This window comes from Colobus angolensis, unplaced genomic scaffold, assembly GCF_000951035.1.
Source record: "Colobus angolensis palliatus isolate OR3802 unplaced genomic scaffold, Cang.pa_1.0 Scaffold62, whole genome shotgun sequence".
Classification (NCBI taxonomy): Eukaryota; Metazoa; Chordata; class Mammalia; order Primates; family Cercopithecidae; genus Colobus; species Colobus angolensis.
The window spans coordinates 6,971,869-6,993,809 of NW_012119821.1; the positions used below are offsets into that span (position 1 = coordinate 6,971,869).

At 41.3% G+C, this 21,941-nt stretch overlaps 1 protein-coding gene across 1 annotated transcript in view; it reads left to right on the top strand.

The window, feature by feature from the left end:
* Window positions 1-4,718, top strand: part of FAM170A (family with sequence similarity 170, member A) — a 5,483-nt gene extending 765 nt beyond the window's left edge. The window contains exons 2-4 of the mRNA XM_011963688.1: window positions 2,337-2,477; window positions 3,584-4,370; window positions 4,664-4,718. Coding sequence (XP_011819078.1) covers window positions 2,337-2,477; window positions 3,584-4,370; window positions 4,664-4,670 — 935 coding nt within the window. The 3' untranslated portion in view covers window positions 4,671-4,718. The remainder of the gene's footprint in view (window positions 1-2,336; window positions 2,478-3,583; window positions 4,371-4,663) is intronic.
* The last annotated feature ends 17,223 nt before the right edge of the window (window positions 4,719-21,941 follow it).

A 21,941-nucleotide genomic window follows, 5' to 3' on the forward strand; every position in this document is an offset into this window, starting at 1 on the left:
CCTCGGCCTCCCAAAGTGCTGGGATTAAAGGCGTGAGTCACCGCGCCCGGCCAGCCTGAGCCTTCTTTGGGGAAGAGGAACTGAGGAGAATGTACTACCTATACGGTAGTGACGGGGAGACCTGGCTGTTGGCTGATGCCGGCACATCCATCTTGAGGGTACCCGGATGTGAGATGGACAGGAAGTCCAGATGCCACTGGCACACGATACGGAAAGCCAGCCCTGCTGGGCTGAGAACTTTTGTTCTGGGGCTGCTGGTACCTGGAACTATGTCAGTCTCCAGGCAGGTCGGGGACCCACTTACAGAGACCCAGTGATGCAGCCTGAGTCTCGTCTTTCTCTCATTCTCTTTATTTACTCTCTCCCTGGGGTGACTGGGGTGGAAGGTGTGAAGGGTGCTGGTAGAAATCTATGAGTTGCACTGCCCCCTTGTAGCAGAAGCGAAAGAGTAGCCCAATGAGTTAAAGGCCTTGTTGAAAAATATCTTGAGAAGTGAAATGCTTGTTAGAAAGTAGATGAAACCCTTGTTTAGGGATGGCGTCATACTGAAACCTCGGAGGTTTGATTTTTCAGCAGGACGAATTAACCAATTAATCCAACAGAGTCTGTGAATCCACAGTGTGGGACTTCCCAGAGGAAATGACACACAGGGTAAGGGTCTTCGCTTGCTGGCAGTTTACTTCCCAGGCTGCATGATAATGGCAGGTATTAAATGTAAACAAGCTGCTTATCCTAAAAGGGGGATAATCACATGCAGGAGACAGGGCAGAAAGGAGCCTGCCCCAGAGATGGCCCTCCAGGCTTCTGCCCCAGTTAGAGCTCAGCAGCGCCTATGAGGCCCAAGGTCATAAAGACCTGTAGGTTGAGCCCTGGGAATGGAGGCATGAAGAGTAGGCATGGAGAGCAGGGGGCTGGGACAGGAAGGGGAAGGCAATGGTTTTCCTCTCCTTCATCTACCCTCACATTTCAGAATTTGTCTGTCTCTGTATGTGTGTGTGTGTGTGTGTGCGCGCGTGTGTGTTGGGAGGGGGAGGACTGGAGATAATGGGAGCACAGTGGTGGGTTCTGCAGGGTGAACTTCCTGTCACCATGCCTGGGCCTGGGCAACACTCAATACACATAACAGTGTGTACCGAATTTTTGTTAAGGGTATTCCAGGAGACAGTCACTCCTATGCCCATATGTACTCTGATACAGACAAAGAGTCACACACCTCCACACACAGTGCCTGCAGTTAGATACACATGCCGTTCCTCTATTACATACTCACACAACCCATGTGTGTGACAGTCTTTTCTTCCTACAGAGATTTCATGTGTGTGTGTGGGGTGTGTGTGTGTCTCCTCAACTCTCACACAAATACAGCTACCTTAAACTATCTCTAAATACCTCTTTAAGAGCCAGTCACACATCATACATGCCATATCTGTAACACATTGTGTAGCAGAGCCAGGCCTGCTTTGCACAGACCACGATGAGACAAAGATTCACCACCATCCCCTTATTAGGGTTGCCAGATAAGATACAGGATGTCCAGTTAAACTTGAATGTCAGATAAACCACCAATGATTTTTTAGTATGAGTGTGTCCCAAATATGGTATGGAACATACTGACACTAAAGATAAGTATGACAAATATTGCATGGGACATACTTACACTAAAAAATTATTTGTAATTTATCTAAAATTCAAATTTAATTTGGCATCAGCTGTTTTTTTGCTAGATCTGGTGACCCTTATATATTCATAATGAGCTAACCTATGATATACTAATATTTCTGCTTAGTGTCTGTCTTCCTTGTCGAGAATGGAAAGTCCACTTAGAAGAAGGACTGTTTTGTTCAGTATTCCTAGAGCCTAGAAGAGTGGACTGGTGTCTGATACATGGTAGCTGTTTATGAAATATTGCCAGATGAATGAATTAATGTACATTATAAATACAAGCCACACCATATAATCAGGAAAAGTTACATATTGCATAATTCCAGGGTTGTAAACACAAACTATGCACACAAACTCCATAGACACAGACACATGTTTCCATAATATACCCACACAAACCTACACATATCAAAGGCTATCTGATGTGTATCACTCTTACACTTCAGACGTATTCATAGTCACCACACAGGCCTACGTCCCTAAGGATACACTATCAAAATACCTGTTGGCTGTAATTAAATATTGGAGTATCCACCAGAAGGCTGTCTCACAAACCATGTGCGTTCACCACACCTGACATACGTCAGCCACTCAGTAAATATTTGTTGGATGGGTAAATGATGCACAAACATTCCCCATCCACCATATCTCTGTGCCCTTAATACCTTTCTCAGGAATGTCAAAGTCCCAAGAGGATGCCCTGCAGCCGGGATCCACTAGAGTGGCCAAAGGCTGGAGCCAAGGGGTGGGAGAAGTTCCGTCTACCTCCGAATACTTCTCCTGCGTTTCTTCTTCACGCAAGCTCATCCACGGTGGTAAGGGTGCAGGGCTCCTTGGGCATGTGGCTCCTTGGCTGTGGGGTTCATTGGGCATGAAAATCTTTGAGTGTGGGGCTTTTTGGGACTGGAACTCTTTGGGTACAGGGCTCTTTGGGCATGAGACTCTTTGGTTGCAGTGCTGCTTGAGTGTAAGACTCTTTGGGAGTGGGACTTTTGGGATTTGGGGCTCCTTCGGTGTGACACTCTTTGGGTATGGGGCTCCTTGGATGTGAGATTCTCTAGGTGTGAGGTTCCTTGAGCATGACACTCTGGATACAGGGCGCTATGGGTATGAGACTCTTTGGGTGCTGGGCTCCTTAGGTCTGGGACATTTTGGGTGCAGGGCTCCTTGGGTAGGGGGCAGGAGGCCCATAGATCCAAGGATGAGGCTAAGAGGAAACCCAGGGCAGTTGGATATGATCAGAGCTCTGCAGAGGTGTCTGGGCAAGATACAGAGCTGTTAGAAGAGCATGGATATGAGCTCAGTGTAGGAGAGCGTGAGCCCTGGTGTGCAGTCAGGCAGTCAGGGAGCAGAGGCCAGGAAAGTCTGCTCTTGGGGTGTAGGGCCACAGGACCAGATTAAGCACCTTCAGCGGAACTACTTGGGCTCTGACTTTGCCTTCCAGAGAAAAACAGAGTTCCTCAGCCCAGGCCTCCAGCACTGCAGCAGGACTCTAGCTCAGGCCTACACACCTCCCACATACAGCCACACGCTCCACAGGTACACTCTCTGCACACATCCCACACAAATGTGTAACCTGCAGTGCCATTCTCCCACACTACCTCCCACATTCCACAAATAACATGTCAGCGATGGCACCAACTCACATCCTCATTGCACACACATGCTGCCGACGTTCCACGTAAGCTGCAGTCCTCACCACCATACTCCACACCCTTGTATACAGACACCCCAGCAACATCCCTACACACAAGTGACACTAGAATCACTACCCCACAATATGAACAACAAACACCAAGCTCACCACACAGCTGCATCACCCCACAGTCCCTCTCTCCTGCACCACACATATTCAACTTATGTTCCCCCAGCTCCTGGCATGGCCCATGCATCTGCTCATGTTTCTAATTTCCTTCCCCAGGAATCCAGAGAATACATCGAGACAGCCCCCAGCCTCAGTCGCCCCTGGCCCAGGTTCAGGAACGAGGAGAGACTCCTCCCTGCTCACAACATGTCTCCTTGTCATCCCATTCGTCCTATAAGACTTGTGTGTCCTCTCTGTGTGTAAACAAAGAGGAAAGGGGCATGAAAATATACTACATGCAGGTACAAATGAAAAAAGGTGTGGCTGTCTCCTGGGAGACAGAGGAAACTTCGGAGTCCTTAGAGAAGCAGCCAAGGATGGAGGAAGTGACCCTTCCTGAGGCTGTGAGGGTAGGTACTCCCCCCTCCGATGTGTCCACCCGAAATCTCCTGTCTGACAGTGAGCCCGGTGGGGAGGAGAAAGAGCATGAGGAAAGGACAGAATCAGACAGCCTGCCAGGCTCACCCACTGTTGAGGAGACACCCAGGGCCAAGACTCCGGACTGGCTGGTGACCGTGGAGAATGGCTTCAGGTGCATGGCCTGCTGCCGGGTGTTTGCCACCGTGGAAACCCTCCAGGGGCATGTGCAATATGGGATCAGAGAGGGCTTCAGCTGCCACGTCTTTCATCTCACCATGGCTCAGCTGACAGGCAACATGGAATCAGGGAGCACCCAAGACGAGCAGGAGGAGGAGAATGGAAATGAGGAGGAGGAGGAAGAGGAACCAGCAGCAAAGAAGGAGGAGGGGCAGCCCACAGGGGAAGACCTTGGCCTGAGGAGATCCTGGAGCCAATGTCCAGGCTGTGTGTTTCATTCTCCAAAGGACATTCCAAAGGACAGGAAGTGAGCAAGGGCTGGGTCGTGGGACCGCTGAGGGAGCAGTGGCTTCCCTGAGCCAGTACTCTCTCCCCAGTTCAGGCTTAGGTCTCTGTAAGGGAGATTTGGGGGCTTTATTGGCTCAGGGAACAATGGAAGGGGACATAACTGGGATCCCTGCTTCTTGCCTAGGCATCTAATAAAGTCTTGATTGTAAGTCAGGACTTGTCTTGACCTTTCCAGCTCCTGCAGGAAATTCTGAGAATTTCTAAGGTCATGTTAACTAAGAAATGTCTTTCTTTGGTTTGATTTTCACACAGCAGCTGAGACTTATGGGCCAGAAGATCCTGGAAGATGGTGTGGCCTTCTCTTGCAAGAGGTAAGGAGTGAGATTTGCAGTTTTCTGAGGCTGTGTCATGAGGGCCCAGAGGAATCCAAGGGAAGGAGCTGCAGGGATGCACTGGGTCACCTGGCGGCTCTGCAGCTGCATCAACTTGTGGTGCACCTGGTGCTTCTGGGGGAATTGTCCTCCATTTGCTTAGACGATAAGGTGAAGAGCATTGACTGGGAACTTTCTCAATGTCTCCATGATTGTCCTCAATTCTAAGAGGAGGTACTGCAGCTCTTCAAGGCAGAGAAAACTCAGCTTAACCTCAAGGGCCAGGATTGGCCTGAAAGGACAGGCTGCCATCAAGATCAGAGGTGTGGAGTCTGAGAGCCTTTGGTCTGAGCTGGGACCTCACCTCAGCCCATGAATATAGCCCTTGAGGAAAAGGGGAATTTGGAGAGGTAACAACATCATCCTCATGAGAGACCAAGAGACCTGGAAATGTTTCAGAACCTTCATTTTACTGCATTTGATCTGAAAACGAACTCACCGTGGGGGTGCATGACTCTGAGCTTTAAAACAAAGGTGAAGGGTAACTGACTAGTGATGCTCGTATTGTTTCTTGCCTCTTCCTGTTCTGCCTCAATTGTTTTCTTCACTTTCAGGGAGAAGAAAGAGCCATGGAGATAGTAGCAGACAGACTGCCCAAGGTATGAAGGAGATGAGGGACCAGCACTCAGTCTAACATGTACACATCATATGTAATAAAGCTTGTGTTTCAAACCTTCCCTGGATATATTATTTAATTAACAAATTAATCTAACTATCTATTCATCATTTTCTATTTTTTTTTTCCTTTTCCTTTTTCTTTTTCTTCTTCTTCTTTTTTTTTTTGTTTTGAGATGGAGTTTCACTTTTGTTGCCCAGGCTGGGGTGCAATGGCATGATCTCGGCTCACTGCAACCTCTGCCTCCTGAGTTCAAGTGATTCTCCTGCCTGAGCCTCCCAAGTAGCTGGGATTACAGGCACATGCCAACACACACAGCTAATTTTGTATTTTTTTTAGTAGAGACAAGGTTTCACCATGTTGGCCAGGCTCATCTCGAACTCCTGGGCTCAAGTGATCCACCCGCCTGGGCCTCCCAAAGTGCTGGGATTGCAGGCGTGAGTCACGGCGCCCAGCCCTGTTCATTATTTTCGTCTATCTATCTAGTGGTTTGTGAACGAAGTTTTATACCAGCACTAAAGATATCTACCAGCCTTTTCCAGAGGCAGCAATACCCAGGCTCCTGGGATTGATTAGGCTTCTGTGTGACAGTTTTTTCAAGGCTGGATGCCACATTTCACATGAGACCATGACAAACTCCACTACATACCTATGTTTCCATCATACTGCTTTATTAAGCTTAGCACTTTTCTACATTTACTTCAGATGGCTTTGAAGTAGAAATGATTACAAATACAGCCATAGTCCCCTGTTCCATTGCCTTTCATATGGATTTGGAGTATTTTTTAATACTTCTGTGCATGTTTTATACTATTATATAAATATATAAAATGTTTTGAATATCTTGAAAGTTTCACATACTATTGTACTTCGTGATTACTTTGCACCTTGTTTTTATTAAAAAGCAGGTTTTTCAGATTATCCATTGTCATACACATATCTGTAGTTAACTAATTTTTACTACTGTATTATAGTTCATTCTATCAGTATGCCAACTTTTAATTTATTATCTTTTTGATGAAATTTTAGTTGCATCCAAATTTCCTCTATTACCATAGAGTGTGAGTCTCTCTCTAGGATGTATACCCAGACATCCATTGCTGTGCTGAAGTATATAGATATTTCAGTTTAGTAGTAATTGTCATTGTGTATTTCTTCCTTTGTTCAAGTACTTTTTTTCTTTCTCTGTTCTTCAATAATGATTAATGCTTTTCTCCACAAATGTTATATACAATTTTTATTCAATGCGGTCCAAGCTATCTTCTTTTCAGTCTCCTTAGATGGCATATTTTTTTCTATTATAGTTTAGAATTGGTTATTACTGATGCATATTTTAAATTTTCATTTCACATCTAGCAACCTTTTTGAAATTGTTTAGGTGTATTTCTGTATAGTATTCTGTATTTTTCTATATTCAATCATATTTAATACAAATAAAAAGAATTAGTTTTTTCCTTGTTATTTCTAGACAGCACTTTTATTTTTCTTCTGTTACTGAACAGGCTAGGACCTCTGATACAATATAAAAGAATAGTGACCATAAAAATAACCTAATTTTTTTAAAAAGGTAAGAATGATTGTTGAATTTTATGTGGGTTTGATGCATCTATTCAGATAATTTCATTCCTTTAGTTGTTAATTTTGTGTAATTCATCGTAGGTTTTTGGATGATGAACCATCCTGGCGTCTCTGAAATAAATCTCATTTTACCATTATTGTTTGCTTTTACTGAATTGTTGAATTCACTTTGCTATTAAGAAATCTAGGATTTTTATGACAAAAATAAAATCAGAGTATAATTTTTTTTCTTACATTATCCTTGTCCATTTTTTTTTTTTAAAACAAAATTAGCTATCTCCTATGCTATGATTTTTTCCTCTCATCCCTGAAAGAGCTTCTGTGGAATGGGGGTTCACTTAATCCTTTTTTTTAAATTTAATTTTATTTTAAGTTCCAGGATACATGTGCAGGATGTGCAGATTTGTTACATAGGTAAACGTGTGCCATGGTGGTTTGCTGCACCCATCCACCTATCACCTAGGTGTGAAGCCCAGCATGCATTATCCTCGTTCAGCTGATTAGTGTTGCCAGAGATTTGTTATTTTAATAATTGAAAATGAAATCTTTTAGTAGTGTTGATATTTTGTATTGTTTTCTTTTTTAGATTTTCTAATCATGCCTTTATTATTTCTTTCCTTCTTTTATAGGTTTACTCAATGTTTTCTTTTTCCAGCATCTATTGAACAATTAACTTACTGATTTTTAATCATTCTTATTTTTAAATAAATGCATATGAAGCTATGCAAATTTTCTGAAATACCATTTTAGTAGTATTCTGCAAGTTTTGTGTTATAGTTTCATTGTTGTTTATTTTTAAATGTTTTATAATTTCTATTCTGATATTGTCTTTAATCTGCGAATCACATAGGAATACATTTTAAAGTTGCTAAAGTTTTATTGTAACCTGGTGCATAATCGATTTAAAAAGTGTTTCATATATACTTGAAAATAATGTGCATTCTCTGTTGGATTCAAATTCATATGCATATCTGTTAATCAGTCTCCTTTATTTTATTCAAATATTTTTTATCCTTTCTATTTTTAAGTCCGATCTTCCAGTTTCTGGTATAGCCTGAAATATTTTACAATGATTGTGAACTTGTCAATTTCTCCTTTTATTTGTACAGAGTTAGCTCATATATTTTGAAACTATATTACAAGTCACGTGAAAATTAATGTTTTGTACTTTTTTTGGTGGATTTTCTTATTGTCAAATATTTCCCTGCACTTTTTCTCTCTTAATTCCTTTCTTGCTTTAAATTCTATTTAGTCTGCTTTAATATGCTTTTTGTCTAAGAACTGTTTTGCTGTATTCACAATATTCAATCTGCTTTTTAGTAAGTGAGTTTATTTCAAAGACTGAGAGGTTTGGAATGATTTCTACCTCTTCATCTGTGTTTTTCACTTACCATCTTTGGTAGATCATGTTCTAATATCACTCTCTGCTTCCTGCTAGCTGAACTCTGATTTTGTTCAGGTTTTGAGCTTTACTGGGCATAGCCCCAGGAGATGAATCTTGATTTATTAAAGCTGGTCATATTGGTTCATTCCACTTTTCTAGTGATTGATTTTTACCAAATAAGCAGTAAGGGGAAGTTTGCTGGGGACCATTTGGCAGAGATTTTCCTCTTTGATAAAAAGGGAGTGACTCACGGTGAAAAACCCTGACCCCTTCCTTCTTGTCTTTGAAGGTAGATGTTGGAAGGTGTAATGCCTACAGGTATGACAACTGTCTTTCAAACATGAGGGGATAGCCAAAAGAATTATAGCAAGTCCTACTCAGGGACCCATAGTCATCGAGTCAGCTACCTCTCAAATGTGAACTTTATGAAACAGTGATGTCATGATTGTTGAAGATGCTTTTAGTTGGGCACACCATACTGATATGCCATCTGGGACTGTCGCACTGTGATATGCCTATAAAATCTGTATTTGCTTTCCTCCTGAGCATTTACATAAAGTATATTTCCTATCCTCTTTTACAGTTAGGTGGGACCATGCGGCAGAACTTTCTGATAGAATATGGTAGAAGAGATAAATGCCACACTTCCAGGCATGTCCATTGCAACCCAGATCTTCCACATGATCTTCCAAGTCTTCCCTCTTCTCCTTTGAGTACAAGGAGCATTTAGGTTTCTGAAAGGTGGAGAGTTCACAGGGAGGATCTAATATAGTTCTTGCTTCTTCTGCAGGCGTAAAATTCTTAATGGAATGGGTTCCAACCGAGCTGCAGGCAGAGTTCTCTAAGTTTCTCCGAGTGTCTGTGATTGGGAATGGTGGCTGGAGTGCAGGTCAAGTGCAGGCTGGCTAGTCTGTAGATGCTGATTCTCTTCCTGGACATATAGTCTTTAAAGTAGTTTTTCTTGTCCCTGGCCATGCTAACCTTTCTCCCTCAACACTTTTCTCCCTTTCTCTGACCTTCCAGTACAGGGAAATCTTTCTAGAGTTGAGGTGAGATTTATTGTTTGTTCACAGGAGTCTTTACTGTTCTCCTGTGGTTTCTGCTTTTGACATTCCATAGCCAAGAATTTTCCTTTTTTTCTCCTTTGTTTCTGCTGGGTCTTTATCTTCCTAATGCAATGAACTTGAAGTGCTTAGCTGACTGGATGGGGAAAAATCCAGCAGCAAACAAGTGATAAAAAATATTTCAGTTAATTTTTCAAAGTAGCATCCAGCTATATATATATATATATATATATATATATATATATTTTTTTTTTTTTTTTTGAGACGGAGTCTCGCTCTGTCGCCCCGGCTGGAGTGCAGTGGCCGGATCTCAGCTCACTGCAAGCTCCGCCTCCCGGGTTTACGCCATTCTCCTGCCTCAGCCTCCCGGGTAGCTGGGACTACAGGCGCCCGCCACCTTGCCCGGCTCATTTTTTGTATTTTTAGTAGAGACGGGGCCAGCTATATATTTTTAAATTTTAGGAGCAATATGGAAATATTATCATCATAAAATACAAATGATATTAAAGTAATCAATGTATAAAAATAAAATTAAAGTCCCCTTCAAATTATCCCTACTCTCCTCCCAAGCCTACTTCCTTTTGCAGAGATTTTGATTATTTGTTGTTTGGTTTCAAGATCTTAGGTCCATGTATTTACATACATAGCTGTTTTATATGATATATGTAGCTTTACAGAGTGTTTTGATTAATAAATCGTATCATACTATGTGTAATCTAAATCAACATTTTTGTTGAAGATCTTTTAATGCCTTTAATATAGACATTTAACATGAATCTTTAATATAGATTCATCCCATTTTTTAAGCAAGTGTAATTTATTTACTTCCAGTAACAAATCATAATATAATTAACTATCCCCTCATTGATGGACATTTTGAGAAAGGTGTTCCTTTCTCCTGCAGTTGGCTCTCGACTTTGTTAACCAGATTGCATTTCTCCTAAGTATTCAATAGTTATCACTACTGTGTAACAAAATACTTTAAATGGTCTGCAGTTTCCCTATGGATTAGTAAAATTTTAAACTCTGCACTTCAATTCTCTCTCAATATCTGGAATTTTGTTAGCTATTTCTTCACTTAAGGTTGAGTAATTACATAATTTATATAATTACTTTCTCCCTCCAAGGTACTAATTTTGACTGTGTCTTGTGAATTACTGGAAAATGCTAGTCTTGCAGTCAGGACATTGGGCCCTTGATCAAGGAACTTAACTTCTCTGGCCTTGGCTTTGTGTGTTATCGAAAGGTCTGGGCTAGCTGACATTTAGAATGCTGTGTGTCTTTGCATCCCCCTCACTTAATTGTCTGCTATTTGAGAAGAGAGTGCTTTCTCATGAAGCCTGGGCATCATAATAGTTAACATTTATTGTTGTTTTTAACCTTGAATTGGGCAGAATTTAAACATACACAGCTGTTTAGTTATGCGTTATGTTACATGTATTTTTAGCTCTAAATACTTTATATAGCCCTTGGTACTATTTTAAATAGCATTGTATTTTCCCTTACATTTTTCTGATTTGCTATTTCTATTGTAGAGGGACTTGATTGGTTTTTTAATTTTTGATCTTGTAACCCTCTGCCTTGGTGAACTATATTATTAGTTTTTACTATTTTACCTGTGGATTATTTTGAATTTCCTAGATAAATGATTATATCAAATGTAAATAATGTATTCCATGAAGAACTTTAGTTCATTATAATGCATCTTATATACTTTTAAAATTCATAATAACTGTTTTTCATAAATTTTATGACTGCCCCCCTGCACAGAGGTAACTAATATCAAAGATCTGCATATATCCAGTCCATGTTTTAATTATTTTCTTGCGTGTATATATCCATAGCAATATTTAGAATTCATGTGAATATTTATTTACATGATTGTTATAACATTATGAAATGTATTTTGTTTCAATCAACATGTTTTCAAGATTTATCCGGTTCCATCATATGGATCAAGATCCATTTAACAATTTGATACTATGCCATCAAATACATGTAAACTAATTTATTTTCCATTCAAATATTACTAAACAATTGGATTGTTTCCATTACTTCTCTGGAACAAACAGGATTTAATAGAACATTGTGTAGACTTCTCCTGAGACTCAGAAAGCATCAGGCTGTTTGAAGGATTGCTGCTTGCCTTTAGCCCCCTTCCACAGGCCTCCTCCAGTAAGACACTTGAAGCATGGACAACATTTGTCAGGAATTTGAAGCACAGATGAAAGGAAAATTCTCTCACATGGGGAGATCTAAGCCACTGCCCAGAAGGTAACAGGTTAATTTTAGGCATCCCGTTGGGATCTAGGGAGAATCTGTGCTGGATGCACCTCCGTCCTTCCGCCTCTCCTCAAAACAAATGTGGAGAAAAGGAGAATCCAAATACCGTGAGCAGACAAAGGGAGTGAGCTTGGGGGCTGAAGCTGTTATTGAGATCTCTGAATGGAGTGTGAGGGCACTGTGCAACCAGATGGCCCGGCCCTGCCTTCTGAGAACTTCTTTCCAAGGAATGCTAGTGATTAAGGTGGTGCCTGACACATGCAGCTGACATGGACCACATCGTCACAGAAATCTGCTGCTTTATGAGTATCTCTTCTTGTTCTTGTTTCCCATTATTTGGTCACTGCCTTTTGTACTTCACTAATGTGAATCATGATAGCTAGAGGATCGGGGACATGAATGACCCTTTTTACTAGGCAGCATTAGTCCATAGCTTGATGGTGAGGGAGGAGGTCAAACTAAACTCAAGAAGGAAAGATGGTGTTGAAGAGATGATCTCAGAGCTGGGTATATTTTCTCAAAAGCTGATGAATGATGGATAGCTCCTGGGCTGCAAGTGTTTCCTGGAGGCCTACTGGCCATGGGGCTGGGTTCACTCAGTGAAGGAACAAGGTACCCCCTTTATTTCATTCCTTGCTCATGCTTGTCCTTCTGCCAGCTTCTCTGCTTTTGATACACACTCTGCAAGACTGAATTTCTCCTGAAACCACTTTCTACTTGTTATTCTAGTCTTATGAGCATTTATTGTCCCTTTCTAGTGTTCCCCTAAAATGCCACTGCAGGGAATTTATAATTTGGTGATCATGCTTCTTACCATATTCTCAGCAACTTCTGATAAATTTTATCTACTTTATGCCATAGTATTTGCACATCAAGAATACTTATACCAACTCTGCAGCTGTAGGTTAGCCCATGAGGAATCTTGTCTTTTTCTCTCTTTTGACAAACCCTTTCCATCTTTCAAGGTCCTTTGCTTGACTGTCTCCTACCCTGACTCTTTTTTTTTAAAGTTTATTTTTTGCTATTTCAGTAAACTTTCAATCTCCTTCTCTAATTTCCTCACAAGCATGTAGAATTTATTTCTTGCAAATTAAAGGATGTTTGGTTGTTGAAAAGGGATAACCTCTCGGGTGTTCTTGCAAGTATGGAAGCTTCCCTGTCTGGCAATCCTTTGAAGCAGGCCCCATGGAGACTTGCAGTTGAGTTCCAAACCTTCTAAGAACAAAACTCACACCAAGAATATGTCTCAGCAAATTAGAGTCCCTGGACGACTTCCTAAGCTCAGCTTTGAATTTACATCCAATTAAGATAATTTAGGTAAAAGTCATGGGGCTATATGTGTCCTGAAATCTGCTTAAACAGAATAAGAACAACAAAAATATCCCAAAATTGGAAGAAAATTGCACTTAAAATAAAATTAGGGAATAGTCCCATTTCACAAATTACTAAGAATATCTGCTATACATGATAAAGTTTCCCTATTTTTAATCTGGCCAAGGAGTGTGTGTGTGTGTGTGTGTGTGTGTGTGTGTGTGTGTATGTGTGTGTGTGGGTGTGGTTGTGGTTGTGGTACAGTGAGGGTGGAGGTGAAGCTGAAAGGGCCCTTTGATCTCTAGTTACTTATCCAGACAGGTACGGGGGAGACCCCCATTGCCTACACGAGCTACATCAGACCTAAAGATTCCTGCTGTTCCTGGTAGGCTTTTTGGAGCAAGATGGAATGCAGAGGCCTGGGGTTCCCTTCCTGTCTCTCAGTTAACATGCCACTCTGGGATTTCCCGGCCTTATCATGGTGCTGCCAAGAATCTGATCTGAGTACCCTGCTGCTCTGGGTCCCCAGACCCTTCTCTTCTCATTCCTGGGGGATATTTGTACAAGTCTCTTGGCCAAGCCCTTCCTCTCCGAGGCATTCTACTTATTCTTCAAAACTGTAAAGCTCCCTATTTTTCAACAGTAGTTTTGATGGCTCATTAAACCTAGGGCTAAAATCACTGTCAATAGGTAAACTAGTTTATCCTTTTTCAGAGGTCATGGGAGTTTGTCTTCAAACCTCTCTAATAAGGAGGGACATATAATAATAAAATTAGCTAGATATTACTGAGAACTGATCATGAACTTCTTATTACTTATTACTTCTTATTACTTCTCATTACTGAGAACTGATCATGAACTTCTAAGCATTTGTTTGACTCATGCAATCAGTCTGAAGATTGACTCTAGGAGGCAGATGCTATTTTCTCTTAGGATGGCACCTTAGTGGTTTAAGGAAATGTGGGCACAACTCCTGGAACCATCTGAGAACTTTGTTCTTTTTCTGCAGCCTTGAATTCATCTGAGACCAGACCACACTAGTCTGAAGCATATGAAAGGGTGGATGAAGAATGTGTTCACGCCTGAAGTTACCGTACACTGTAGTCACATCAGCTACTAAGAAAAAATTCTAAGATCAGTGAAATGCACCTGGTCCAGATAAGGCACATGATTTCAGACAGAAATTATATGCAGAAAACCTCTGGCCTGGTGGAGTTTTGAGCTTGTTCTGTTTCTTCCCGTGAAGTTTAGGTTCAGGGGATCCCCCTTCAAACCATTATCACCCCTATAGGTGTTGGAGCCATCCACAACTCAGGGCTTATAAGTGTCCTGGCATAGTGGAGGCAGAATAAGTTGGATGGGACACCCCTGAGTGTCATTCTTGCTGGGGAGTCACGGGTGAAGTGCTGGCTGCTGGAGATGCATGCTTGCGTGGGGGCAAGCAGAGTGTCTCAGGATGCTTGCTCTGCACTCATTTGTGTGTCCTTTTCTGCCCGGCTCCCTTGTCCAGCCACCTCTGACCTTCCTCCTCCATTCTCAGCCCAGGGAGTCCCTATCTTCACAAGAGTAGGACATTTGCCTCATTTTCCCTTATCATATCCTTTCTCCAAAATGTTGTCATTGTGAGTTTTTCCCATTTCCTAGACTCCTTTCTCTCCATTCATTTTTGTTCTGTCATCTCTTTCCTGCAGCCTGCTAACTCAATGGGGTGTTTCTTTCTATCCAAAGATGAAAGAAATATCAGCCATTAAAAACAAACAAACAAACAACAAAAACAAAAAACAAACAAAAACCAAAAAACACAGACATACCAGGAAAATTTCAAAACATTTATCTTGCCACACTTTAAAAAATCACACAATCAATATATAGAAAGTCTCAGTGTAAAAATTCAAATAATTTAAAAATTGAGTAAAACTTAATTTTTTTCCATACTCCTTCCCCAATTTATTTAGTCCTCAATGTTAACCTCATTAACCATTTACTATGCTAACTTTCAGACATTTTCCTATGCACACATATAATTTTCTTTCTTCACATAGAGTGTGAACTAGGTCACCTCCAAAATGCTGTGATTCTGTGATTTACTCTCTCTCACTGAGTCATCCACTGATAAAATAGTCCTTTTCATAGAGAAGTAATTCCAATAGCTAATAGTTAATATCTGCCAAGTGCTTGCTGTGTGTCAGGCACTCTTCTAGCTACTTTATATATACTGTATATATTATATATACTTTATATTTGATAATATTACATATTATCCATGTAATTTTCACAACATCCTTATAAAATAGGTATAATTATTGACCCCATGTAACAGATAAGTGCAGATAAGTACAGACAATACACAGAGGTCAAGTGACTCCTCCAAGATGTAAGAGCAAGTCAAAATCCATGACTTTAATTGTTTTGCTCTATTGCCGCCATCTGGGAGATGATGGTTTTGCCACAAAAACTGTTAAAAATCATGTTAGATTTTTACATCTCTTAAGACAATCATGGTACTGTTATATGGAAGAGGTTAACTAAACTGATCCTTTATTTTATAAAACTCCATGTAGCTGGATGAAGGAAAACAGCTACAGATTCAGGGTTCCCACTACCCCCCTCCCCTTTTTATGGAAAATAGCTTCTTGTATGCAGTTCATGTAATGTCAAGTCTAGGGTGTAGTCCAAATACACAGGGAAAAATGGAGATACATAGAAAAGTACTTAAAGTTGGCAAGTACTAGGAGCATAGTATTATCGGGGCCCAGGTGGAAACGCACAGAAAAAGCTTGCCTGGTTCCATTTCAGGCCTTTGCATATGCTCCACCAACTGCCATGGTCCCTGGGTCAGCTACTTGACCCATTTGTTGATACAGTAGTATCCACAACTTGATAGAATCATAAGGACACCTTAAATTTAGTTAGCAGTTCTACATTCTTGATACAATAATATTTTCATGGTGTGGGAGGACATCAAACTATGGAAATATCCCTGCAGAGATTTGCTTACTAAGTTAGTTTTCTTCCATCTTCCTGGTACTTGTTGTTTTTTTGCTAAACACCAGGGGTTTTGCCTTCATTTTTCAGATACATGTTTTTCCTTTGTCTAATGAACTTTTGAATACTTTTCGATAAGATATTAAGGTTGGAAAAAATAACCATGTCTTTAAAATAAGAAAGATAGTGATAATGATAAGTATGTAAAGCCTTAAAACTGAAGATATTCATTATAGTCTATAAATTGGAATGAAAAGCTCATGCTTACTAATTCAGAGTCTATAAATAAAAGCCAAGGATTATTTGGGGCATCTTTGGGGTCCTTATTCCTGATCCTGGTGAGCCTCCACCATTTCCAATGAGTAGGGTTGACACATAAAATACAGGCTGCTTAGTTAAATTTGAGTGTCAGAAAAATAATGAGTCCATTTTTAGTCTAAGTATGCCTAAGTATTATGTAGGATATACTTATATTAAAATAATTATCTGTTGCTTACCTGAAATTCAAATTTAACTGGGTATCATATTTTTATTGGCCAAATCTGGCAGCCTACTGATGGACCACAGTAGAGGCAGCTAAGGGAAGGTACAAATAGTCACAAGTTGCTTGAGTTCTGGGAACAATGTGAAGTCTTGACTGCAAGTATTTCCTTGGGCTTCCCTGAGTTAAGGTGACCTTCCTGACCTTCCTCTTAAGAGCTTTCTAGTGAGTCTGGAAGCCCATATCTAAGGGGGAGCCCCAAAGTGACTCTCACCCTCATGACTTTGTTTCCAGTTCAAAATGGAATCTTCCTAAAAATAGCTGCATGTGGCCAAGAAAAGATGATGAGGTTTGTGAAACTGGGATGAACACAGCTTTGACACCTATGTGGTTTTTCCATCTTAGGAGATTTAATGGGATTGATGTGAAAGATTCTAGGTCCCCAGATAGACAGAAAAAGTCCTGTTATACATCTAGATGCATGATCAGGCTCTAGTGGGTCAGAGCGCACAGACGGATGCAAGCTCAGATGTTTGTAGGGACCAGGTACAGACCTGAGTTTCAAGATGGGAACAGGTACAGACTTGAGTTTCAAGATCACCTTTTATGGCCTGTGGAAACAACAATGGACTACACAGTTTCCAGAAGGGAAATCACAGAGGAGATCTTGGCTTCCTCACATGTAGACTCTTATATTTTGTTCTGTCTAGATGGTGTTTCAAAGACGGAGTTTGTTTACAACTTCGGAGGTCCAGGAAATTCTCTGATATACTCTTTGGACTCTCACTTTCTGAGAAAAAGCAGGGCTGGGGCTGTAGAAAAGACATGAATTGTCTAGGCTGACTATGGCACTGCTGAGACCCTGAAGATGTTGTGCTGCTCCTGGTACAATGCGAAGGGATTTTCATCTGTTTTGTTCCCTTTCATGGCACAAATATCTGATATTTATGTAATACTGGTATTACAGGAGCCAAGGACAGCAAATTATTAGGGATAAGTTGGACCATAGTAGAGACAGCTAAGGGAAAGTAAAAACTGGTTTTTGAATAGTCACAAGTTGCTCGAGGAGTTCTGGGCACAATGTGAATAGGGATGTGTGGAATGGGAAGAATGTTGCTGGAAAGGGCACAATGTGAATAGGGATGTGTGGAATGGGAAGAATGTTGCTGGAAATTCACAAATGGCACATGAAAAGGGATGGTACTGGGCTGTGATCTGGGTTGCAGGCCAGGGAGTGAGGAATAGCAATAGGGATTGGCCAGCTTGTCATTCATTCATCTGTTCCTAGGTATTTATTGAGTTACTGTCATATGTTAGGTAGTATTCTGGGTTTTGAGATACAACAGTGAAGAAAACGAATTATCAGGCTTTAAGGAGCTTATAGTTCAGTCAGAGAGACTGATAAATAAATAGGCAATGACAATGTAGGAGATAGAAGAAGTAAGTGCAAACTGTGGAGGCAAACAGGAGCATCAGCTAATTAAGTCTAGTTGTTGGGGTAGGGAATGGGGGACCCAGGAAAGACTCTCAGCAGAAGTGACATTGGAGTTCTGCAGGGTGACTAAGAATTTTCCAGGACTTTCCCAGGCAAAGCTGGAGAAATGGAAAAGTTTTGGGCAGAAGGAAAGTCTGTACAGAATCTCTAAGATGAAGAGAATGTGCACATTCTTCAGTATGGTTGAGCATAAAATTCAAGGGAAAGAGTGACTGGGAAGGGAGACAGAGCTCTGTTGACCATGTTAACAAGTTTGGACTTGTTCTGTGGGCTAATAAGCAGAAAAGTGACTTCATCAGATGTGTATTTTAGAGAAGTCACTAAGGTACCTGGGTATGGAGTGGATTTAACTGAGCATCAGCCAACATGGAGTAAGCTCAAATTCTTCTGTGTGTGGACCAGTGTCCCATACGGGACTAGGTAGGTCGCTGGGGCTAAGGTGGAGGGTAGGGGACAGTGAGTTTCATTTTTTTGTTTTTCTGTTTCTTACATGAGGCTGCACCACCACATTGATTCCACTAAGAGTAACATGCTCAGTAAATTTCCTGATTCTGTAAGGCAGATCTCTCTTTCTATTATTCTAAATTACCTTAGGATCCAAAAGGGCGATCACTATAGAAAAAGGGTCTGGTGGCTGGGTGCAGTGGCTCATGCCTGTAATCCCGGCACTTTGGGAGACCAAAGCAGGTGGATCAGGAGGTCAGGAGTTCAAGACCAGCCTGGCCAACATGGTGAAACCCTGTCTCTACTAAAAATACAAAAATTAGCTAGGCGTGGTGGCAGGCACCTGTAATTCCAGCTACTTGGGAGGCTGAGGCAGGAGAATCGCTTGAACCTGGGAGGCAGAGGTTGCCGTGAGCTGAGACTACACCATTGCACTCCAGCCTGGTGACAGAGTGAGACTGTCTCAAAAAAAAAAGGAAAAAGAAAAACGGTCTTGTACATGAGTAGCCTGTTGGGGTGATCAGGTCCCAACACCAGGTTGTAGGGGTGACGAAGTCTGGCAGAGTCAAAGGAATAAGGAAAGACAGTTTGAGAGAGAAAGTGCGTCCAGGCAGCCAACACGAGTATGGAGGCTGTGAAGGCCCCGAGCTCTGGAAGCCCAGACTATTTATTGGTGATCAAACAAAGAAACAGGTGGTGAGAATGTGGGGGTCAAAAGGGCAAGCGCATGATCTACAGCTGTGACAGTTTAGCATTTCCTTTGACGCATGTGGAACATATTCTGCTACTCGAGATAATGGGGAGCACGTTCTTCTAGTTTAAGTTAGAAACAAGGAACCAGCAAGTCTGGACTCATTCCAGAGACCACGAGGGGCTTTATGCCCTGAGCCCTGGGCGTTACGTCAGACATGCAAGACCTGCCTCAACTTTTTTCCCAGCACTCAGCTTTTTCCCAACAGTAGCCAAGTGAAAATAACAACTGATGGAAAAAAATAAAATTTAAGGAATTCTGGGGCAGAGACCTAGCAGTTGTAGCAGTAAGGGCCAAGACACTGCAGAATTTCTAGCCTTATGACTCCTGGTCCTCTTTACCTTCTTTTCTTTCTATCCCCACACGCTTGTGAGGATGAAAGGGTTATTTAATGACCTTTGATCATATTCCTTTTTATGGGCCCTTCCTACACATTCAGTAGCTTCTTTCTTTGTCATGAGAAAAAGATTTAATGAATGATCATGATGGTTAAATGAGTTGCACCGCCTGAGGCAATGGATGCCACATGTTGTAAGCAGTGGCAAATGTGGAGTAGTTGTAAATTTCTTCAAAAAAATTTCTCTGGTCCAAATCTGCACCAGCTCAGCATGCAGTGCTGCTCCCCTAGAACAGAGCGGGACAGGCCTCGTGGGCTCACCTCAAAGGAGGCAATGGAGTTTTGATTGGACCTCACCACAGGTAACCATTTTTTGCTTCAGAAGAAGTTATCAAAAAGCCAGAAAGCATCTCTCCTCTTTAAACTAGTTGCTGAATACATCACTTATTTAACACCCTCTCTTCTCCACCAAAGGCTGTGTGTATGTGTGTGTGTGTGTGTGTGAGATCCAGATCTACTCAAACATTTCAGAAGTAATGTTAAAATAAGAAATGAATTCTCTATGTGAATGAATTTCAATACATTTTAGTGTATAGACTCGTCTAAGTCTCTTGGCTTTCTAAAATATTTACCTTGTTTTTATTTTAAGAGAAGAAGACTTAGGCCTGCCTCAGGGGAGGGAGCCACTCCTGGAAGACTCTTTAGCTTCACTTTTGAGGAAGGTTAGGTATTCCTGTGGAATGAATTCCAGGATGTGAAGGAAGCCTCCAGTCACATTGATAAAAGATCTTCAGGTCTGTCAAGCACAGACTTATGAAAGGTTTCCTTTTCTCCATATGTGTGTGTGTGTGTGTGTATGTGTATGTGTGTGTGTTGGTGTGTGTTGTGTGTGTGTGTATGTGTGTGTATGTGTGTATGTGTGTGTGTGTATGTGTGTGTGTGCGCACACACCTATGCACGCACACCTGTGTCTACATTTAGATTAACACTGAATTGTGTTTCACAACCAAGGTGGAAGAAGGAAGACTAATCACTGCAGACACCCCCACTGCCTCCCTGCCGCCCTGCGTGGTGTGAAAGTAACAAAATTCCCTTAAAGGTAATGTGCTACTTATCCTCCTGTCAGTCATCCAGTACCATTTATTCATTCTAGAGGGCTACTGTTAGTAAAACCCTCTTGCTTTCTATTCCTGAGCATGTTTCATCATTATACATTCGGATCTTGGAAATGTAATCTTTAAGAAGGTACCAATGTCTGTGAAATGTCACTCCAACAAAGGATATCAGTATTCTCCATGGCTTTTGTTGTATTAGGATTTGACCTTCATTGCTAATTGTTGGTCTGTCTTCCTCGCTTACAGCTTATTTGGATGTACATTTCTTCTATCTGTTACCACTCCAAAGCTTTTGTCTAGAAATTAGACTGGTAAAATAACATAGAAGGGTTTTCCCCATGATATCCTTTTCCTTTGATACAAATAATTGAAAATTGGGTATGATAGCATAAGAGGACTTAAAGTTTGAAAGTTTTAAGAAAGATTTGGAGAATCAGGAGTAAGAGAGAATAAATGCACATGAGTATAAAATATTATTTTGCCCAAAATGCTACTTAAAATGCATTTGAATTTAGGTTTATTATAGAAGATGGTTACACATTAGGTCTTTGAGGTTCTAACATCTAGATGTTCTTTAAAAATCTATTTTAAAGTTCTAACTGGAGATTTAGAATAAAATTGCCAGAATGTGAAGAGATAAAAGAAAAGTCAGATTGGAAGTATGCTACAAAAAATAAACTTCCCCATCAATGACCAGGCAGTGTGAATGGAAGTCAGATGGGAAAGGAAACAGATGCAGAGATGGTCTTGTAATTAATGGAGCTTGCAGCACTTTAAAAATGTTAAACTTGGCTGGGTGTGATGGCTGATGCCTGTAATCTCAACACTTTGGGAGGCTGAGGTGGGCAGATCACTTGAGGTTGGGAGTTCAAGACCAGCCTGGCCAACATGGTGAAAACCCATCTCTACTAACAATACAATAAAAATTAGCTGGGCGTAGTGGCACAAGCCTGTTATCCCAGCTACTTGGGAGGCTGAGGCAGGAGAATCACTTGAACTCGGGAGGTGGAGGTTGTAGTGAGCTGAGATCACACCAGTGCACTCCAGCCTGGGTGACAGAGTGAGACTCTATTTCAAAAAAAAGAAAAAGAAACAGAGAAAGAAAAGTGCTAACTTGAAAGAGGCAGGCACAGAGCATGAAATGAGAGCGTCTCATAAAAGATTTTATGAGAAATTTGGCCCATTTGGCAGGGCCACCAGGTGGGAAATTTCTTCATTTTTGGTACACAGGCTGTCGTTTCAAAGATATGAAGACACAGGTCTTTCTCTGAAGGTTGTGGATGGTCATATTCTTTAGATACAATTTCTAGAGCTT